This window comes from Anabrus simplex, chromosome 1 (genome assembly GCF_040414725.1).
Source record: "Anabrus simplex isolate iqAnaSimp1 chromosome 1, ASM4041472v1, whole genome shotgun sequence".
In the NCBI taxonomy this organism is placed as follows: domain Eukaryota; kingdom Metazoa; phylum Arthropoda; class Insecta; order Orthoptera; family Tettigoniidae; genus Anabrus; species Anabrus simplex.
Genome location: NC_090265.1, coordinates 837,732,519 through 837,756,182, shown reverse-complemented (window position 1 = coordinate 837,756,182; position 23,664 = coordinate 837,732,519). Strand labels below are relative to the sequence as shown.

Sequence of the window (23,664 nt, the reverse complement as noted above, 5' to 3'; positions counted from 1 at the left end):
GTGACTAATGGCGACGTCAGTTTGTTGTCTGTTATGAAACGTTGATGTATTTGATGGCAGGGATGGAACCTAATAAGCCTTGTGTTGTATTGATAGTCTTGTTTATCCTTTTAGTGTCAGTTGATTTGGGTAAGTTCTTTCTGGTAGGCGTAGTAAAATTGAAGTATGAAAAGAATATTGTTAGCTGCTAACCTGTTCGTATTTCAAATTTTACGCGAGAACATCCTTTTATAACAGGATGTATGAATGTACTAATCAGGAAGACAACGCTGTTATAATTATCTGACTTTTCACATATTTAATGCGTTCTATTTCTTAATTATTTGTTGCGGTACGTGAGTTACAGCTTTTAGGTTAGGTTCTCGGTGAGTTGTAACTAACGCAGTACAATAGTCACCAACACACAAACACAAAAATACAGTGTATCAGGTTTTAGAAAATTTATTTAATTCCTACAGAGCTAGGTCCAGCATTGTCAAGTGTGTAACAGAATTAACAACAACATCTCCCTTCTAGTTCCTAATTTATTTTCCTATAAACGAGTATTTGGCCCTCTCCTTCACGTCCTTGCTACAACCCCTAAATACCCTCTTAATCTTATGAAGAGATCTGTAGCCTTTATTTTCTACCGTGCTAATGTGATTACCCCAATGAATATATTTCGTTATGTTAACAGCTGGGTAATTACAGCGATCCGCATGAGGTACTGCTACCTCATCAACTTACAAGGGACCCTCATGAGGGCAAGGTCGCAGGTGCGATGTCTAGTATGGTGCATTTGAAAGTGCTGTAGTAACATTTGGGACAGGAAACAATATTAGCTGCTAATGATGCACCATTTGCATAGGAGGGCGACAGCAAATGAGTGTCCGGGTGGTGCAGAGATCAACCTTCTACGGAATGTATGTGTTACACTTCACAAAATTAACTTCATCGACGTCCACAAAACACAAGCCTTTAACTTCCACTGTGAGCACCGAATTCAAAATGACGCACCATAGTGATCACAAAAGTTAGCACCAGGAAGATCGAAGGCGAATGCCTTGGAAGTTTTAAATCATTCAGGACTATCAGCTAGGTATCCACTCTTACAGAATGCATAATCATATTGATACAAGTTATTGTGGTGACGAGAAGTGGTGGCTTGCAGCTGAATGCGAACCTGTTTGTTGTGCAGTTTATTTTGTAATTGGCTATCCTTTATGGCGTAGCTGCAGATGGTGTGATAATCTGTTTTGTAGGCATGAAAAAAACAGACATCCAGTGGTTGAATTGGTCCCGTCATTCCAGGTGATATAAATTGCAGTGTCGCACACTTTTCAGGAGTATTGGTTTTCTCTAACAATATGATTTAAGGCAGACCCGGAGTCCAGCAACAGCAAGTTATTTTTCGCCAGCTTTGGGTCAAAAGCAGTGTTTACCGGGCGAGTTGGCCGTGCGCGTAGAGGCGCGCGGCTGTGAGCTTGCATCCGGGAGATAGTAGGTTCGAATCCCACTATCGGCAGCCCTGAAGATGGTTTTCAGTGGTTTCCCATTTTCACACCAGGCAAATGCTGGGGCTGTACCTTAATTAAGGCCACGGCCGCTTCCTTCCAACTTCTAGGCCTTTGCTATGCCATCGTCGCCATAAGACCTATCTGTGACAGTGCGACATAAAGCCCCTAGCGCAAAAAAAAAAAAAAAAAAAAAAAAAAAAAAAAAAAAAAAAAAAAAAAAAAAGGCAGCGTTCATACTATAGCTCTAGTATGCTCTTGCTTGCTGTGACATAAACAATAAACATTCCCTACTGTCCTTGCTGGGCCCCTGACACACGACAGAACCATTGGAGACAGACAATCTCCAACTTCTTGCAGCACAATAAATAACTCCCCAGACAATTTGCCATCCAGACTAACAGTAGGCATAATTGTAGGCCTATACGAATACATTAGGGCATTGATGTTCGTTTGCTCGTGCTATAACTTCCTTGGTACCCCTAACTGCATTCGTATGCATTTCCTCGTCAAATTATGATTGGTCAGTGTTGAAAACGAATTACGCACTAAACGATGGGATAAGGTTATTTACCTCATCTACAAATGCTTGAGCCAATTCTGCAGTTTGCTGTGCATAGTCAATCTCATTATTTTATTGTCCAGAGCTGTAGCTCCATTTGAAGTTGTGTAACCTTGAATTCACTGTAACCCATGTCCTATGCAATTTGACCGATAACGTAGTAGGTTAGGCCTACTATGATGCACATATCGTGTAAGTTGTCATGAGCATCCTTGAATTGTGCAAACAACGATCTTTTTAACAGGTTTGCCTTGTGCTCCTTTGAAGTACCATAGTTTTTCCTATGCACCACATAGTCATATTATTGCTGTGGACTTACTTGAAATCTGTTAGTATATTTTTTTTAAACTATATTTTGAACAGTGGCATGCGGGGAACATATTCATTACCCCAGCTGCAAAAAAGTTTCTTTAAATATAAACAACATTACCATTTTATAAAGCTGTGTTTAGTCTACCTGAGAAAGATCTTTCAAGAATATTTTCAACACACGCTCGCACGTACTTCCAAATTCATATACATGGCAGTGACGACACCATCATAACTTAATCTATAGCAGATTTTAAACAGTGTACTTACAGTTTCATCTGGTGACGCTTCATGACAGTACAGTTTTGGTTTTCACAAAAATACACTGGAACTATTTGGTTTTCTTTACCTAAAAAGCCTAATCTAAACTAATCAGCCAAATTTAACTGGTATTTTGCAGTCGCTGAAATTTTATAGTTTCACTCTCATGCTGAGTATACGTGCATTAACGACAAACGAGGGAAAATATTTGTCACAATGTATAACACACTTTATATTAATGAAGAATGCCACAGAACTCGCGAAACCTTCCCCTATAATCCAAGAGGAACACTACAAAAATTCACTATATACCACCATCACAGACAACCAGATACAAAATTATTTTACTTAGTACTTAGCTCTGTGTTGTGTTCATGATGGGCAACTTGAATATTTTTCTGCGGCTATTGGAACACATACTCTGCACGTGCCATCAATGAATTGCTCTAAAAAACTGTATACATGCCAAAACCCAAGACTAAAATATATTCTTCGATATTGCAATTGATTTCATAAACTGGATCAGTTTTTATTAGCAAGACAATGTGCAAGTGGCTATACTGTTAAGATGTTGATATTTTTCTTGCACTCTCTAGTGTGTGGCGCTGAAGACTTTGAGTGTCTGGTATTAAAACTAACATTACCTTGCCTAAACTAGCTGGCCTGCCGCCATAAATTGCTGTCAGGGGAGGGCAGGGGAGGACCTGCAGCTCCGCCCTGCTGCCAGGTCAAGGAAGCTTCAAGTGCATGCGTCACCCAAGCGATCTTAAATTTCGCTGGTGTAGCTCTCTTTTGCGCCGGCAAGGAAACCCAGCTCACTGGAGAAGCTGAACTGCGGTAGTGCGAGCGGATTTTCAAGACAGCTGTGATTCGCTTGGCTTAGATGTTCGCAATTTTTTAAACATTATAAAAAGCGTTTCAAACACTTTCAAACCAATTTTCTTATACCTACTGAACGTGACGGAGGTGTTTCTGATTTACATGATCAATTTGATCAATCTAAAATGGACATGAATCACTGTGAAAGTAATATATTTTCACCTGCAGTCAACCAGGACCTTGTGCCTTGTGATATTTCACTTCCAGTTGGAAAACAATGTGTAAATGGTTCACCAGAAGTCGTCACATTTGATGATTTAATGTCAAATTTGAGTACCGGTAATTGTTCCGACAGAACAGCTCAGGAATCTGTTGAAATCGAAGTGTCTGGCCCTGAATTGCGTGAATTTATAAAAACAAAATTAGGGAATGTTGGGGAAATAAGCCACTCTGGCGAAGATGTACATGCGTTAAACGAAGTGTTTTCTAATGAAAAACCTCAGAAAGACTGTGATGATATTCCACGCTGGAAGAGGAGCCCAAGAAATTGGATCGTGTTTAAGAAAACACATACTGGCTCATGTATCACCAGGCACAACACATTTGATTCTCTGGGTCTGATTCATGTGGGGGCCAGAATCGAAATATAAAAATAGCTTTGTTGTTGAAAACTATTCTAGAAGAACATCCTAGCCTACTTACTATCACATAACACTTTCTAGTTCCCGGACACAGTTTCCTGAAAAATAACTCTGACTTTGGTGATATTGAGTCTGCATTAATGTGCCAGAAGATTACATTAAAATAATGAAGTCTTGCAGAAAGAGAAATCCATTAGAAGTCTTCCAAATAGTAAAGGATGACTTTGTAGGTACATCGGAAATGGAAGGCGCGATCACTAATAAGAAGAAAAGCGTTGAGGGTGAAAAGGTAAACTGGTTACTGTTCAAGGAAAACCAGCACATGAAATCAGAGCCTCTTGTCAGGTTTTGTGAAAAGTGATCTAAGGCAGGAAACCTACACGGAAATAAACATTGGAAAAAGGACTGGTTGAAAATCTGTCGGTGACAGCCTACATTTCTCAAGAAAACTGCTTAAACTGTGGTCTGAAGGAAAACCATTAAGCTCAGAAAAATTATGTGATCTGAAGTCCATGTTTCACTTGATCCCTAAAGTTTGTTTGGAGTTTTATCAAAAGTTAGTTCTTCTACCATAGCTGATGATATTGAAGGTTTTTCAGGAAAGCCTAATTTCGAAATAACTCGTGAAGTCGTTTGATTTTACTGTTATTTGCATCATTTAGTTGTGAAGTTCATACATTATAATGAACATGGGAATGTGTGTTAATAAAAGAGTTATTATTGACTATAGAATGTAAAATATTAACAGTATTGTACTGTCATATTGTGCTTGATAGTTCTTTCCTGTAGAAATGTTGTGCTAGTTTTGTATTAATCTGTTGCGTTTGTAGACTAAATGCCACCTGGTGCTTGGACTCTGATTGCATTATAGAATTCTGAAATCACTTGTAGACTAAGATGCTTTTTTATCTAAATAAAATACTCAAATAAGGTTTTGGCAAATATTATTTTAGAAAAACAAAATATGGTGCTAGGTGAATATAATAAGATTTGATTTATAGAAAAATGCACGAGGTAGATAGTTTTACTTTAAGGATTCGCAAAGATGCCGTTTTCTCAAAACGTTAGTTTTGTCGCTTGGTCTATCATTGTATAACACCATCCAGTTAGAAAATGTTAATACAAAGTTCTATGTCTGGTACCTGCTTGCTGGTCAATGATTGTTCTTTACTACACTTCACTGGAGCCGGGTATTATGCCTGGACCTCTATTTCTATCACTTTTCACCCGTATTGATCATCAGTACAATCCGCATGTGCAGTTTCCACATTGTCGAGAGTGTACAACGCTACACATTCCACTGACTCATCTTGTAAGTTTGTTACTTGGTAGATGTCAGGATTAGAGTATGAAGGCTTTCACGGCCGGTGTCAATATAATAAAAAAAAAAAATGTTATTATATAGATGTCAGGATCTTCTAAGAGTGCTATTATGTCATTGCCACTTCCTTCTCACTCTGCAAAATGTCTTTCATTTCTTTTTGATGGAATGTCAGTGTCTGCAACTGTTGCTGTAGATATAAGGCAATGTTTGCTTTATTTGTGGTTGGCATTGCACTGGTTTATATAAATACTACCAGCAGTATGGCACTGTTGCGTTGTACATGTCGACTGTGCCGTTTAACTGCGTCTCATAGCCTCATGCTCCTCTCATGTCATTAACAGCCAATCCTAATACTAATGTGGTGTAGACGATAGATGGGGCTTTAAACGCATTCAATACTGTTGGCCATTCGCAACTTCGTACTCGCAAGGATCCCTTGTCTGTAATTAAAGCTGAGAAGACCTATCCTCGTGGTGAAACTCACAACTTAACTTTCACCCTGCTTTCCATCATACAATTGTCTGCTGTCTATATCCCATCTTTGTTAGGGTCATTTTTGCTGTTGCTCACAATCCTGTGACTTATTTATTACTCTTTACAGTATAAAATAATCTGCTAAAAACTTACTGTGATTGCAGTTCTTTGAACATATCATTTATAAGAAAATGTGAAGGTCCAGTAATGCTGCCTTGCAGAACCCCACTCTTAATTATTACAGGATTAGATATTGCTCTGTCATATGGTAACATATTTATTAAAATATAAACTGAAATTAATTGCAATATTATTTAATTTGAAACTCATCTTGCCCAAAATGAATAAAATATCATTATATTGGCATATGTTGTTCCCTCAACACATTTACACATAAATTCAAATTAAATTACTTTACAAAAAATCTTGATCAAAATCAAAACCGAATTCTTTTGGGTGCCGTTGTAACCATGTTATGTAATAAATACAAACATTTACCATGCTGTCTCATTCCATTCAATTACACATGTTTTACATGCATAGAATTTATATACAATATTTGCGCATTGGATCACAAGCTGACGACATCCGATCTTAAGATCTCACCTTAGTACCTGCTGAAATAATTTAAATAAGCTGGGGATATGATACCAGGGTTAATCATCCTATTAAAACAACTTTACTGGAATAATATACTCTTTAACATGTTAGATAGACACATATATTGTTACATGCTTTTCTGCTGTACTCCATTTAATCCACATAGCTTCCATAGAAATAATTACATTAAAACCTTATAATATCTGTCTCTTTTATTAGTTAGGTGTGAAGATCCTTGTATTATGAGAAGTATCCGTTTTGCTTTGATCCTCTCGTACCATAATACTATCACTCAATAGAGTTGATATCTTGTCCTGGGTCCATTCCTACATCCGTTGGTCCTCGGTTAATGTCTCATTCCATACAGTTACAAAAATTTTTACATTAATGAATTATTATTCACTGAATACATTACCGGTATCAGTGTCATTCTATAACTATTTGATTCACGATTTACATTATAATTCACCTACTCTAATTCTCTGAGTTGTATCTTCTAGAAACAGCCACTCATTCAGTTATTCTTTTGCCTAGTTCAGTAGCCCTAATTTTTGTCAATAATCTTCCATCATCTGCCCTGTCAAAGGCTTTGGATAGGTCTGTATTGATACTGTCCATTTGACCTCTGGAATTTTAAAGATCTGTTACCGGGCGAGTTGGCCGTGCGTGTAGAGGCGCGCGGCTGTGAGCTTGCATCCAGGAGATAGTAGGTTCGAATCCCACTATCGGCAGCCCTGAAGATGGTTTTCCGTGGTTTCCCATTTTCACACCAGGCAAATGCTGGGGCTGTACCTTAATTAAGGCCACGGCCGCTTCCTTCCAACTCCTAGGCCTTTCCTATCCCATCGTTGCCGTAAGACCTATCTGTGTCAGTGCGACGTAAAGCCCCTAGCAAAAAAAAAATATCTGTTATATCTTGCTGGAATCCTGCAAGTTGAGTCTCACAGGAATAACCTTTCTTAAACCCAAACAGCCTTCTATCAAACCAGTTAGTCATTCCACAACAGTGTCTAGTATAATGGGAGTCGGGCTGAGTGGCTCAGACATTAAGGTGCTGGCTTTCTGAGCCCAAGTTGGCAGATTCGATCCTGGCTCAGTCCTGTTATATTTTAAGGTGCTCATAAATGTCAGCCGTGTGTCGGTAGCTATACTGGCATATAACAGAACTCCCGCGGGACAAAATTCCGGTACCTTGGCGTCTCCAAAATCCATTAAAGTAGTTGATGGGATGTAAAGCCATCAACATCAATATTAATATAATCAGAAAGAATGCTTTCTCAGAGTTTATATACGCCACATGTCAAGCTGACTAGCCTGTAATTACCTGCTTTATGTTGATGGCTCTTTCCTTTGTACACTGGGGCTACAATAGCAACTATTCATTCATTTTGTATAGCTTCTTCATCCAAACAGCAATCATATATGTACTTTACAATATCCCAACTCATTTTCTTTAGTATATCCCCAGAAATCTTATTAATTCCAGGTGCTGTTCTAGTTTTCAACTTTTGTATCTTTTTGTAAATATAGCCTATTTGTCATTATAGGTAAATTTCAGTACTTCTGTACGTGGGCCTTATCCTTATATCCAACTATCTTTACATACTGCTTACTAAATGGAGCCTACTTCTTCATTCTGTAAATCCTCACATATACATTTCCTTTGATCGTTTATAATTCCTGGAATGTCCTTCTTGGAACTTATTTTTACCATAAAGTACCTATATATCCCCTTCCGTTTTTCACTAAAACTCATGTGAGTGCCAGTTGTGCTTACCAATGTGTTATCCTTAACTGGCTTTCTCGCTGAATTTCCTGGTAAGTTCCTTCAAACCAAGCTCATTAGCTGCAGTCACTTAAGTGCGACTAGTATCCAGTATGATATAGATGTTGATTCCCATAGGGAACCTGAAAGATTTGTTCCGAATGAGTGAATTTATAATACCAGTATAGTTCGTCCATTATTGGACATTATAAATTTTCCAGCTAACTCATTCTTGGTTGCCAGTGTTTCACCCCAGTGTGCTAAGTTGGGCTCATCAGTTGGTAAATAGCACACCTACCATGGCTAGTGCATACCATGGAGGCCACTGTGTAGGCTACTTGGAGCCACCAGCAGTGCCAATGCACTTGAGAGACTTTGTCTCATTTCAAAATTTGATGCCTGCCTAGCCATCAGATGATATAGATGTTGATTCCCATAGGGCAACCAAGAATGAGGTAGCTGGAAAATTTATAATGTCCAATAACGGACCAACTAAATTGGCAGTATCCAGTATTCGGGAGATAGTGGGTTCGAACCCCACTGTCGGCAGCACTGAAGATAGTTTTCCGTAGTTTCCCATTTTCACATCGGGCAAATGCTGGGGCTGTACCTTAATTAAGGCCATGGCTGCTTCCTTCCCACTCCTAGCTCGTTCCTGTTCCATTGTCGCCATAAGACCTGTGTCTGTGCAACATAAAACAACTTGTAAAATTAAAAAAAAATAAGAAAGTTCCTTCAGTTTCGCCTTACTTCCACAACCTTTCCTAATTCTTTCCAATCTGCACTTCCTCCTCATCTCTCTATTTCTTTGTTATAATATAGTGGATCTTTGTCATTCCTTACCACCTTTAAAGTAAATAACTCTTTTCACACTCCTCTACAATTCCCTTGGACCCATCCCATAGGCTGGTTGTATTTTAATTTACCTTTTCCCCATGATCATAATACTTTTTTTTTTTTTTTTTAATTCTCTTATGTCTGCCTTATCAGCCATATGATACTGCCTAATAATCCTACTTTTACAACCTTTCTATCACATTTATTTTTAACCATGACAAAAATGGCTTCATCATCACTTATACTGTATATTACTTCAGTTTCTCTGTAGAACTGACTTGTTTGTATCAGCACCACGTCTAGATTATTCTCCCCTCCAGTTGGTTTCATCTCTTTCTGATTCAGCTGTCCTTCCCATGTTATTTACCATTTGTTTGTCATGCTTTCTGTCATTTGCGTTACTGTCCCACTTAACCCTTGATAAATTTAGATCACCCGTTATAGTAGTGTTCCTTTCAGTGTCGAATCCCATATTGCTGATTATCTTATCAAATAATTCTGCATCAGCATCTTTCTTTCCAGATCTGAACACTCCATAAACATCAAGTTGGCTGTTATCTTTAAAGATGAGCCTTACACATAGAATTTCATGTTTCCCATCCTTCAGTTTCTCATAGCTTACTAATTCTTCCTTCACCAGTCTTCACTTTACCAGCCCTCAAATGGCTGTTCTTAAATAGTAATATATGTTGTTCGGCTGCATGGCTTCTACTCGTCTTGTGTGCATACAGATCCAATGTTGTGTCACCATAGATTTGTGCAGAGTGCTGCTGAAACACATAGAGTCTACCACTGCATGCACTGTTTGTCTTGGGCATAACTATTTCCAGTATCTCAGTGTATCATTAAACCAGAGGCATTATGAAAAGAAATGGGATAGTGTGCCATGTAAAACCATCACAGTTGTGCATGTACGCATATAAAAACCTGCCTGTAAATTCAGGAAAATAAAGTACAAGACTGCATATAGAACAAAGAACAAAACCCTTGACAGAATTCAATCCAGAAACAGCACTGAGCTCACAAAGATGTGTAACTTACTTGATGTTTACAAACACAAATGGAGTCATCATCATCATTTTCTCCCTGGCCTATTTCCCCATTGTATTGGGGTTAGTTCTCGATATGGATTTGGCCCAATTTTACAGCCGTTTGGCCTTCCTAACACCAACCCTTTGTGGAAGGACGTGTTCACTGTTGCATGTTTCTGTGGTGGTAAGTAGAGAGGTCTGTTGTGTTTATTAACTAATACAAACACCCAATGCCTGAACCGGAGGAATTAATCGTAGGAAGTTAAAATCTTCAGCCTGGCCAAGAATTGAACCTGGGGCCCTCGGAACTGAAGGCCAATTGACCATTCAGCCAAGGAGCTGGACAGACTCAAGTGCAGTGAATGTCCTAAATTGTACATGATCAAACCAGTTGAAATTTCAAAACAAGGTGCGCATAACACATCAGAACCCTAAAATAAGACACAATGTCCGAATTTCCTAATTGCTTCCTAGACACAAGACAAAAATGTGCTGTAACTTAAAACTTAACTGGTTTTGAGTTTAAGGGACTGAACTTTTTAAATGTTTTTCATTTAGTTGACTAACATTACTGTAATGTGTTTGTTTTATTTCAGGATTAAGCATAAAATGCTGGAAATGTCGATCAGACACGGATCCAAAATGTGCAGACCCATTCGATAATTCCACGGTTCCTATTAATGATTGCGCTCAAGAACCTGAGTTGCCCCATCTTAAGGGAGTGAAGGCTACAATGTGCCGTAAAGTTCGTCAAAAAGGTATGAGCTCACAAATTGTGTTTAAAATTGTTTCTGTTAAGAATCAATTTAATGTTGATTTTTGAACAGAACTTGGATACCAACTTGGTTGTACAGTTAGTTTAGTACTCGTTTCTTGTGCTCAGGTTTGTGGGATCAAATCTCAAATAAAAGAGACAATATTGATTTCATCATCATCATCATTTTCCAGCTCCACTTTCCTGGGTGTGGTGTACAAGCGCTTGCCACTTCTTCCTGTCAAAGTATAGTTTCTGTTCCTCTATGTCCTCCCACTTGGCATTCTTCTTGCTGACCTCCAGTTTAATGGCATTAAAGAAACCCCTTTCACGTTAAAATTCTCAATGTTTCATTAAAATTTATAGTAGTTAAAGGGATGTCTTTTTTTTTTGTAACTGGAAGAAATCTTAAGGTTTCCATACCAGAGCTACAGTCAGCTTGCTTTGAGGTAGCAAATTCTGAGAGAAAATGAATACAAGTTTCTCAATCCTATTTTAAGTGTTAGCTTTAAATTATAGCCTACATACTTTTAGAAGATACTTCATGTCACCCATACCTACATTTTCCACACAATACTAAAAACAACCCCATGGCGCAACTACCCCGTAGGGCCATGGCCTACTAAGCAACCGTTACTCAGCCCGAAGGCCTGCAGATTATGAGGTGTCGTGTAGTCAGCACATCAAATGTCCACATGATACTACCAGAAGTAATATTACACTTCCTATTATTTATTCATTCTGGGACCATTAGCCTTTTTAAACTCTTATTATCCCTACCCATTGCATTCCGCTCAGCTATTTTATTTCTACAGTATGAACAGCATAAACTAATCTTACACAGTATCTGATTATGCAGTATTACAGTATTTACACTACAATTCAGAATGAGTTAATCTTTGTAATTTTTTATCATGTGATACTTTTCAATCATCGCACAGTATTCCCACTACTGCCATGGGTATTGAAGAGCATTATCACTTATTTCACTGTTTCCACTTATATCTGGTACTAATAAATCATTGAAGCCAGTAATTGGTTCATCAGAATGAATTTCACTGCTCTCTTAACTGTTGTAAAATATCTTTGAGAGAAGGTGCATGAGCCAGATTACTACATACTTTTAGAAGATACTTCGTGTCACCCATACCTACATTTTCCACATGATACTAAAACCCAAACCCCATGGCACAAGAAGGCCTGCAGATTATGAGGTGTTGTGTGGTCAGCTATGTCCTATAGTTAGCTGTCTGGCAGTGGTCTCATGTGTTCAGGGTTCTCTGGCAGATCAGTGAGAGAACTATAGGCTGTTCAACACATTTCGCATCGATTACTTTTTAGGTATCATCTCATTGTAACAATAAGATATATACAGTAGAACCTCTATAATTCAAAATCAGTTAATTTAAAATTCAAAATCCTGCCTAATTTGAAGAAGCTCTCATTCCCGGAAACATGAAGTACGGTTTTGCATGTTACTAAAATTGTTTAATTCTAAATCCGTAAATTCGTAATCCAAAGAACAATGTCAGTCCCATTACCAAAATTCAGACTTTTAATTCAAAACTGCCTTTACATTTTAAAATAATAGTATTTTACAGAGTAATTTAAATGCAAAATGTATCCATGTCATGATAGATTGCATCTTTCGAAATGTGCAGTGGTAGCTTTCTGCACTTTCACCTCGGTGTGTCTAAGTAGAGTATGCTTCAAGTTTGTGTGAAATCGTAATTCCTTTGTATTCAGCATTTTAAGGAACACAATATCACATAGCAGGCAGTGTAGGGAGAAGCAGAATCCGCAAACACTGACGATGCCAACAGTTGGCAAGAAAAGCGTGGTTCATATAATCAATCCGTACGCACCAAACAATATTGTCAGTGTCGATGAAACTGCATTGATTTTTCTAATGCTGAGCCCAAATGTACTTATAGATTTAAAGAAGTGCCAGCCAGGAAATCGTACAAGGGTCATTGTACTCTACTACAATGCACACAGAAGTGAGAGACTTCCTCCCCTTGTCATAGGAATTTGATAAGCCACAATGTTTTAAGGGCATCGGGTTCTTTCCGTGCAAGTACAGGGCATCTAAAATGCATACAGTACAGTAATCCAAAAGTATAAATCATTTGCACAGGGGAGCCAGCATAATTTGTCCTCGTCTTTGAATCATGGTTTTTTTTCTTTCATTGCATGAGGTTATGTTTACTAGTAATGTACCCTATCCAAGTGCATTATTTGAATAATGTAAATCCACCTTGTTGGATACATTTCGGAAATAGTTTTTTCCATGGCCCTCTCAGCTGATTCCCTAAAATATAAATTTAAACTTGTGGTTAATATCGATCCACCCTCACATATACTGGGCCCAAAACAACTTGATATCATTGTATCCAAAATGAGTTGTAGAATTGCATGAAATATTTGTATGGTATATGTTTTTAGCACTTTTTTTACCTTAATCTTGATTTGATTGGCTTGATTTTACACTCATTTGTTCCTTTCTAATACTTATAATACCTTTTGTGTTTCAGTGGATGGACAGTGGCGATATATCCGAGGCTGTGCATATATCGGTGAAGTGGGTATAGAAGGAGATGAAAGATTTTGCCTTATGCGTACTGGAACTTACAACATTTTTATTGAATATTGTACTTGCAATAGTAAGGATGGTTGTAACAGTGCATCAGGCTTGTCAGTGTCATATGGAATTATTTTAGTCCTATGGTTAGCTGTCTGGCAGTGGTCTGACGTGTTCAGGGTTCTCCGGTAGATCAGTGAGAGAAATATAGACTGTTCAACACATTTCACATAGATTATTTTCTTTAGGTATCTCATCTCATTGTAACAATAAGATATATAACTATTAATACAGGGAACACATCACTCCAACCATCCGTCCATACAGTTCTAGAGCTGTTTCTTAAGTTGGAGGTTGATCAATTGATCAGTTTCTACTGAGAGCTGTGAAATATAATTTACATTGACTCGTATATGGGCATTTTTAAAAAATAACAATGTTAATAATGTTTGCACTCTTACCATTGCTTAAGACTCAGTGGTAGTGCAGGAGTAGAGGAGTTCATGCGCAGCTGGCTGCTAACATATCCCTGTTCTTTCTTTGAGGATGCATTAATTTTTATCGTTGACATGGTTCTAAATGATGGCCAACAGTAACTGGTGAGCCATTGTAGCTTAATTTGACCCTGTTATTTCTTTCTGAAAGATTTTTCTTGCAGGACCTGTTACGACTTGACTATAAAATTTGATCCTCTGCTAATATATAGCACAGTATAAAATAGTGTTGTGTTAAAGTGAAATCTTTGTTGCAAACTGATTTCAACTGAAAATATCTCTGCAGCTCTTATTATTATATACAACTAAGTTGCTAACACAGATTTCTGGCTTTCCAAGGTTACACTTAAATGTTACACTTAAATTATACAAGCTGAAACAGCCATCATAAGCAAATTATTACTTCCTCAGTATCATGATATATCAATTAATGCAAGTAAGATAAGCCATTGGCTCCTCATGCTCTGATCAGAGTAAGATTTATCGTACAAGACCTGTATATGGCTTAGTTGTAAACTATGAACCTCTGCTAATACAGTATAAATTGAGTGTCATGTAAAAGTGAAATCTATGCTGCAAAACTGATTTCAGCTGAAAGGAGAAATGAATGTGTTTTGAGGTATGTTAAGCTCTTGATAGGATATCTGTTATGAGATATCAGTAATATAGTACCTGAAAATGCAGCTTTTAAACATTACTTTGCCTGAGGTCAAAAACAATTATTTATTTATTTTATTTTATTTTTATTTATTTTTTATTTTTTTATTTTTTTTCATTCTTTTAACAGGCTGTTTGGAGAAAACTCCAGATTATGATTCTTACCATTCCACCTTATTTTTGCCTGAAATTTTTATCACTTGTTGCTAAAATAGATTACTGTAGTCATTCCATAAGTGCAGAATATAAGGATTGGTTTTTACTGAATTCAGAACAAACCCTAATCCAAGATGATCTGTAATTATTATAGAACCAAACCCCATGGCGCAACAGCCCCGTAGCGACTGGTGCTCAACCCGAAGGCCTGCAGATTATGAGGTGTTTTGTGGTCAACACGATGAATCCTCTCGGACGTTATCACGTAGACTGAGTGGACTCGAACCAGCCCTCAGATCCAGATAGAAATCCCTGGCCTGGCTGGGAATCGAACCCAGGGCCTGCGAGACTCACTACCCCTATACCATGGGGCCAGAATAATTATTATAGCGTTGATGATGATAATAATATAGAAATAAACCAAGAACTTAATTCCTGTCCATGCACTGAATGGCTGGGAAAAGTTATTGTGGCATAGAAATGAGAGACTCAGTTTTGGCTTTGAGAGCTCTTCTATGGCTCAAGTTAACCTGCACAGCTATGGAGGTTAGTGAAATTCCTCTCTGCTTGCTGCTGGGCTGAGTAGCTGAGGGCTGGCCTTCTGAGCCCAACTTGGCAGGTTACATCCTGGCTCATTCCACATACATCTACCTCAAATCGGTAGATTTACTGGCACGTTACAGAACTCCTCTGGGACAAAATTACAGCACCTTTGCGTCTCCAGAAACCGTAAAAGTAGTTAGCGAGACATAAAATGAGAAATCAATAACTGCTTGCTCATCGTTGAACTTATTTCTACTTTGTAGCACTAGTACAACTTACAGTGGCAATCTGCAGGCAAGCATATCAAAATGATAATTCATGACTCATCCTTTGAAAATGTTTGAACCTTTAATGGTGGTTGAATTTCACATTGAGATACACACTAAGTAGCCTACATTTTCCAGTATGCTTTTTTTTTCCAACAGCTTAGACATGATGATCTTGGTGAAGGAAAATTGTCTTCTGTTTAGGAAAAATAAAGTGAATTATTTGTGAACTTATCGCTCTTATTATTGATTTTGTAAATGCAGTATAAATGCTACACCCAAACCATGTGATTAGTTAAATAATACTATCTTGTATTAATATTATAAGAAATAAGAAGCAGCTAGCTTTTAATAAGCACTGAAAATAATTTGATAGTCATTGTTAAGTGTTAAAAACTATATCTTTGCAGAGAAGTTAATCCTCTGATTTCTAGCAGTTGATATTTTTTATAATGATATACTTAAAGTTGATAATGGAATATCTTTGTGTTGTGGGTTATCTTGTTATGTAACACATAGTGGGTCTCTTAATATGTAAAAGTAATATGGTTATTATTCTGATCCACATAAATCCCATTACAGTATTTAACTATTGGTAGACTTTTTTTCATTTTCATTTTTCATAAATCATGTCCAAAAATTTTATGGTACTGTGATTTGTTTCAACACATTCAGTCGTAGTTCTTTCAAAATACAGTGTATTTATGCATATATGAAATACTCACCATTTTTGACATTTGTTTTAATTTTAAACATACTGCTTAATTTTATGTTAAGAATTAAAATGCACCATTATTTGTTATAAAATTCAGGCTAATTCTTCATGTGTGTTATTACTTAGAAGGGTACTGCAGCTATTTTTTTAACCATTCACTGTTGAGAACGATTACCTTCAACATTTTTTTTTCTATAATGCATCACTTTTCAAAGTGATCAGAAAGGCAGAAACATGTACATTCCACATTATGATTAAGTATTGAATAGGTAGACCTTTCTAATGAAATTTATACATTACAATTCAAGTTATAGAACAGTCGGAGCAAATACATAAATCACACTTTGGGAAGAAAGTATGATACAGATGTTGATTCCCATAGGGAATCTGAAATATTTGTTCCGAATAAGTAAATTTATAATACCAATACAAATGGTCTGTTATTGGACATTGGCAACTTTGCTATAACTTTGATAAATTCAGTTTTCATAGATAGACTAGCATTGTGCATGAAGAAAATATTGTGAATTTCCACAGATTTATTATCATTTTGCACCAGAGAAATTCATTTTTCAGCCAACTCATTCCTGGTTGCCAGTGTTTCGCCCCCGTGTGCTTGGCTGGGCTCATCAGTTGGCACCCAGCACACCTACCAAGATGCATGGCCAGTGCACATCATAGATTGGAGGTTTGAAGATATTTTGATAACTTGCTGAACCAAGCAGAAAAAGCATCCAAGGTGGAGTGAAATGACTGATGTACTGATATTGATTTATAATGTCCAATAACGGACCATTTGTATTGGTATTAAGAAAGTATGATGTCAACGAGAGTTGCAGTATGTATTGGAAGCAAAATAAATCTCATCTGGAGCAGACAAACAGTGACTGTTGGGCATTTTGTAGGCAAAAAGCAGTTTCCAGAAATTAGAATCAGGTTATGAAAATAGACGACGAAGATACGGTTTGTATGGGCGGTCATGAGTGAAGTGCATTGGTTGAAAGCTATAGACATAGCAAGGGAGTTAAAAATGATGGTTGTAATGCTACCTGTTTATGGCTCACTCTTATTTGTGAAGAAAATAAATTCAGTTTTCATAGGTAGACTAGCATTGTGCATGAAGAAAATATTGTGAATTTCCACAGATTTATTATCATTTTGCACCAGAGAAATTCATTTTCATTCTCGCAAATTGGTACTGCAGACCAGATGGTAGTATATTTAAAATGCCACTGGACTATATTAACCCTTTTGCTCTCAGGCTATTTTCACCAGTCAAGCCCAAAACACTCAGGCCATTTTTCATGATTATGCATATTAAAATGTAAAAAATTGCCGTATAAAGAAATCGCCAGTTACAAAATTGAAAAAAATCACAGTAGTACACTATTTAATATTGTTTTAGGAAAAAATATCCCTAAATTGTTTATGGCATATTTTACTTCAAAATAAATTTTGAAATTTGTAAATATATTACAAAAAATAAAAATCGGTTTTTAAATACTAAAAAAAGTAATATGTTCTCTAGTGATATTGTTGTTCAGTCATTCTGAAAATAAGAGCATTTAATTCTGTATAACATGATATAATTTTGTTTTTTTGTATTCTTATTTAGTCATGAGTTATAGCACCTGACGTAAAGAACTGTACACGTACCTTCCGGAGTCAGCATTTGTGCTTCGTAAAACATTCTCCTATCATCAGTACCTGTAAAATCCGAATCACTTCTTCATCTACAGCTTTTCCCACACCTGTGGGTTCGCGGGTGCGAACTGTATCGCACATGTGGATTTGGCTCGTGTTTTATGACCGGATGCCCTTGCTGACGCCACCCCTATATGGGGGGAGGTAATCACTATCGCGTGTTACCGTGGTAGTTTGTAGTGTTGTGTGTTGTCTGAATATGAAGAAGAAAGTGTTGGGACAAACACAAACACACAGGCCCCGGGTCAGAAGAATTAATCAATAGCGATTAAAATTCCCGACCTGACCGCGAATCAAACCCGGGCTCTCTGAACCGAAGACCTCAACGCTGATCATTCAGCCAATGAGTCGGACTGAAATACGAATCAATACCGGCTATAACGTCACCGTCATCGTCTAAAGCATTTAATAATCCAAAACATAGGAATTATTTAGCCTAGAACTTGGCCCAGCCATGTAAAAAAAATTAGGCCTACTCGTGGCACGAAAATCTAATAACACGAAATGTTAAACTAAAATTCACTTCAGAACACCGATAAATGTAGAATATAAACAAAATATAATTAATAATATATTATTAAAATGGAAACAATAAAACGAAGGAAAACACGTATTTTGAAGCTTGAATGAGACTGTACTCGCAAGCAGCCCACTTCAACTCGCCATTCGGTGAACATGGTTTGATAACTTCATTTGTTCCAAACAGGTGAGCTTAGTGTATCTATCTCTCGAGAAAAGTGTAAACTAAATCCAAAAGCTACTATTGATGTCTTTTCCTGACATCTGGGGGTCCATTAAGGTACTTATACAGCCATCCGAACACAAAGCCGATAGATCGGCATGCTGAGTGTTTTGAGCAATACCACCCGAGCCGATAGATTGGCTCACTGAGCGTATAAGAGTTAATGAAAATTTCTTCATAATTTTATAGTTTATTGTACTCTGGTAGGTATGGTTTCAGTTTAAATATTTAATGAAGCTATACAAATACAGAAAAAAAATTACTTTTGACAATTTTCCTCCTTAAAATGAGGGTGCGGGGATTTTTCTTGTATATGCAAACATCATAGATTGGAGGTTTGAAGATATTTTGATAACTTTTTACTGAACCAAGCAGAAAAAGCATCCAAGGTAGAGTGAAATGACTGATGTACTGATATTGATTTTTTTTTTATTTTTTTTTTTACATCCTACTCTCTTGATGTTCATTGATTTTATTCTTTTCTAACTAGTTAATTTGCCAGGCATATTTTAAATTAAAAAGCAGTGGAGATTCATAACTGAAAATTTTATAGCCAAGTGTATTTTGAATCTAATTTACTAATGAACCTTTTGAGAGGCACATGTTTTTAATGTGTAATATGGATCAAGTAAGACTGAAAGAATGCACAGCATATTGATAGCACAAGTTCTTATTCGCAGAAGAAATGTAATCTTTGTTGTTAAATTAAATGTATTTTTTATGAAGATTTTCATGGTATGGAATTAAGGCGGTACAATAGTTATTTAGATTTATGATGTGTCAGTGAAACTTTTGCTGATATCTGTGTTGAGAGTCCTTTAGAATTAAGCAATGCAGAACATTGAGAATCTCAAACATGTATTTCATTTACAATATATACTATACATAAAACTTTCATGTGTGTATTAATTAGAATGTTACTCAAGTGTTCAAACTCTGTACGCCCTTTCAATCGTGAAATTAGCAGCTTTTCGCCCCAATGTGACAGCAGCCTTGTCAGTTGGATTAAAACATATTTTCCAAGACACTGGTGGCTAGTTCGTCATTGAGACACCACTGCAAGTTTCCTTTGTAGGATGATGCAGTGACAGTGCACTAGGAGAGATATGTACCTCCATTTGTATAAATGCCTACCATTAACTTTTATATCAAAAGTTATGCTCCCTTAACTTACCAGTGCCGGGCTGAGTGGCTCAGACAGTTGAGGTGCTGGCCTTCTGACCCCAGCTTGGAAGGTTCGATCCTGGCTCCATCCGGTGGAATTTGGAGGTGCTCAAATATGTCACCTCATGTAGGTAGATTTAATGGCACGTAAAAGAACTCCTTCAGGACTAAATTCCAGCACCTCAGCATCTTCAGAAACCATCCAAGTATTTAGTGGGACGTAAAGCCAAGAACATTATTACGGTATTACTTTCCGCTTAATTTCACTCTTGAAAAGGCCTAAGGAGCTTCAATGCTTTTATATTCACAGTCAGTGAAAGTAAATTTTCTTCTTCTGGGAACTTAACATTCATATAACATTACTCATTAAATATGCATCCTAATTGTAAAGTCTTATTGAACACCCATATTTAAGTGTGTTTTATTTGTACAGTTGCCCAAAAAAATGAATGAGTGCATGGTGGTGTTTAAGTTCTTCAGGTATACCTTTCTCAGAAACAATATTGAACCTGTTATGTGTATTCACAGGGTTTATATTTACATGGGGGACAAATTATATTTTGAAATAATTAGAATTAAGTTTGATAAAATATTAAATGTGAAGAACATACAGCACCATGCACTCATTCTGTTTTCGAGTGACTATACATAATTAGCAACTTGTTGACTGCTATTATGCTCAGGTGCCTTCCAAATGTCTCGTCCTCTTTTAAGGGGAATCATTACTGAAATTTTGATCTACAGTTTTCTGGCTGCCGCCACCAAGTTTTAACCACTAATACATAGTTGTATGGCAAATCATCAGATAAAATGTGGAGAATATTCGACAGTCAATTTTTGACCTAACGTATAAATATTCTTATTGCATTTTACCATGCAACACAGGAAATGCTCCTTGCATTGCAAGTTTTTATTTTTAAAGCTGAAATTTTGACAACTGGACCTTAATACATGTTATATGATTAATAGTTACTCCGCATTTTTTATTCAAACAAGAAATGTAGGAGGGAAGTTTATTTTTCCCCCTTACAAGATTTAAAAAATAAAAGTAGTTCATCATATAAGAAGTAAAAAAGATAGTAATATTCACGTGATCAGAAGAAAGCATGGCAACTTCTAATTCTTGTACATACTGGGATATTTCCTGAAAGTTTCACAGGAATGTGATTGAAAGTGGGATATAAGGAGCATTTTGTATATGACAGAGTGCTAAAAAAAAATGTAAAGTGAGGAAATGGCAATTGAAAGCGTGGACTTGCTCTCAGAAACCATTACCAGCTCCTTCAAGAAACAGCACTTGGAGCTCTAAAATTGATGGTAGGGTGAAAGTAATTACATTTTTTGAAAGAGGAAGAATTGAATTTATAAGGCTAACATTCAATAATTAATCTTTTGGATAGAAATGGCCAAAATTTCAGCCATTACTCCCCTTAACTGGCATGATTAAAGCATTCAGTCCAAATCCTGAGCAAAAATAATTTTCTTCCCCCCCCCCCCCCCCGAGCACCCTGTAAATGCTATGTTGTGAAGTGTAATGTTATAGGCCTACCCATTGTTATAGCCAGCATGTTTCAAAACTGGAGGGATATAAGCACTTTTTAGGGTAGTGTGTATGTTTACTAAACTCTACCAACTGAGGTTCATTTTAAGTGTTTTTCACAACTTTTTACATTTTTGCCAAGTAACTTATACTGCGTTATAAAGTATGGAAAGTATTTGCACAGAACTTTTCTTCAGAATATTTAGAATATAATAATATACCATACAAACTCAAAAAATATATCAGGTAATTAAATATTTCTCTGAAATAATATAGCAGAGTAATTTTGCCTTAGTCTTGTTGGTACGTTAGTTATATCGCTCAACGAGTGAATGATTGTGTGGTTTTCTCTCATGACAAAATTCCAAATCTGTATGGAAGTGTTTTTTTGCTAGTTGCTTTACGTCGCACCGACACAGATAGGTCTTATGGTGATGATGAGACAGGAAAGGCCTACGAATGGGAAGGCAGCGGCCGTGGCCTTAATTAAGGTACAGCCCAAGCGTTTTCCTGGTGTAAAAATGGGTAACCACGGAAAACTATCTTCAGGGCTCCCAACAGTGGGATTCGAACCCACTATCTCCTGGATCCGAGCTCACAGCTGCACGCTCCTAACTGCACGACCAACTCGCCCGGTGGAAGTCAACATAGCAGCCACTTGGTTGGGCAATTCTGAGTAGCATCTTGACTCCAAAATACTTCCCGTTCGCCACAGACTATGCATAACTTTTTAGTGAATTTTCATGTCCAGCTCCTTGTTCCCTTTCTCAAATACAATAGGTGATCCCCCCCTGTGTTTTCACAGGTGAATCTGATACAAAAAGTAATTTATAGTCTGTGTTGGATGGCAGGTTGTTTCCTTTGCAGTGGTTTTTATGAAGTAAATCTATTTTGGCCTGGCACAAGTGATATTTAACAGTGTAATTTTCCACATAGCACAAAGCATTGAGTAGGGGTGATAATGAGACAACATAGCAGCCACTTGGTTGGGCAATTCTGAGTAGCATCTTGACTCCAAAATACTTCCCGTTCGCCACAGACTATGCATAACTTTTTAGTGAATTTTCATGTCCAGCTCCTTTGGCTGTAGAGTCAGTGTAGTGGCCTTCAGTTCAAAGGGCTCTGGTTTCAGTTCCTGGCCTGCTCAATCTTCATGGTTATTTCCCTTAGCTCAAGGACTGGGTGTTTGTGTTGTTCCCAACATCCCTGCAACTCGTACAGCACACACAGCACTATTCTCCAGCCCAATAACATTTAGTTTGCTATGCACAGCAGATGCTACCAACCATCATTGGAGGATCTGCCTTACAAGGATAGCCTTAATGGCACTCCAGTTGTCAATACGAATAATCATGATTTGGGAAATGAGTAAGGCCCGTTTCACCAATGAAAGTAAAAAGCTTTTATCTTGGTTTAAAGCTAAGAAAACCGAGGTAACAGTTAAGTTTGTATACACCAACAGCATTATCTCGGATAATGGGTATTATAATACCAATTAAATTTCCCAGCTAACTCATTCCTGGTTGCCACCGTTTCACCCTCGTGTGCTAGGTTGGGCTCATCAATTGGTACCTAGCACACCCACCAAGACGCTGGTCAGTGCATACCGTGGAGGCCGCTGCGTAGGCTACTTGAAGCCACCAGCAGTACCACTGCACTATGAGAGACTTTGTCTCTTTACCAAAAATTGATGCCTGCTTGACTATCAGATATGTTAGCTGGAAAATTTCATTGATATTATAAATTTACTCATTCGGGACAAATATTTCAGATTCCCTATGGGAATCAATATCTATATCATAATGGGTATTATGTCGGTTTAAAATTTTAGCGGAGAAAGGTTGGTCAGTATAATAGGAAATCTAAGATAGCCTTTCAAGATGGCAGCTCATAGACGACTCTAATATTTAACAGGAAGAGAAAATCACAGTGATGAGTAATATGACCAAGGTTATGCAATAAAACATCCTAGGTGGATAAAAAGAATGCACTACATACTTTGAGCACTACGATGACATTAATTTTGAAACACACATTAGGTTATCTAAAGCTTCGACACCAGCTTTTTGTTCGATACTGTCAGTGTTATCCATGATTGAACATACCTGGAATTCCCAACACATAGGTAGGCCTGAGATGAATTCTCGATTATAGCTTATATCTTGTATGGTACACGACTAGAATGTTGCCTCCTACTTTTTTTAAGTGAAATATGTGATGTGTATTCTCTAT

The 23,664-nt window shown here is 37.2% G+C and overlaps 1 protein-coding gene across 1 annotated transcript; it reads left to right on the top strand.

The window, feature by feature from the left end:
- Positions 1–22,071, top strand: LOC136857601 (UPAR/Ly6 domain-containing protein crok). Its single transcript, XM_067136385.2, has 3 exons — positions 1–129; positions 10,713–10,874; positions 13,405–22,071. Exons 1-3 carry the CDS (start codon positions 45–47, stop codon positions 13,641–13,643), a joined length of 486 nt encoding a protein of 161 aa, XP_066992486.2. The 5' UTR covers positions 1–44; the 3' UTR covers positions 13,644–22,071.
- The last annotated feature ends 1,593 nt before the right edge of the window (positions 22,072–23,664 follow it).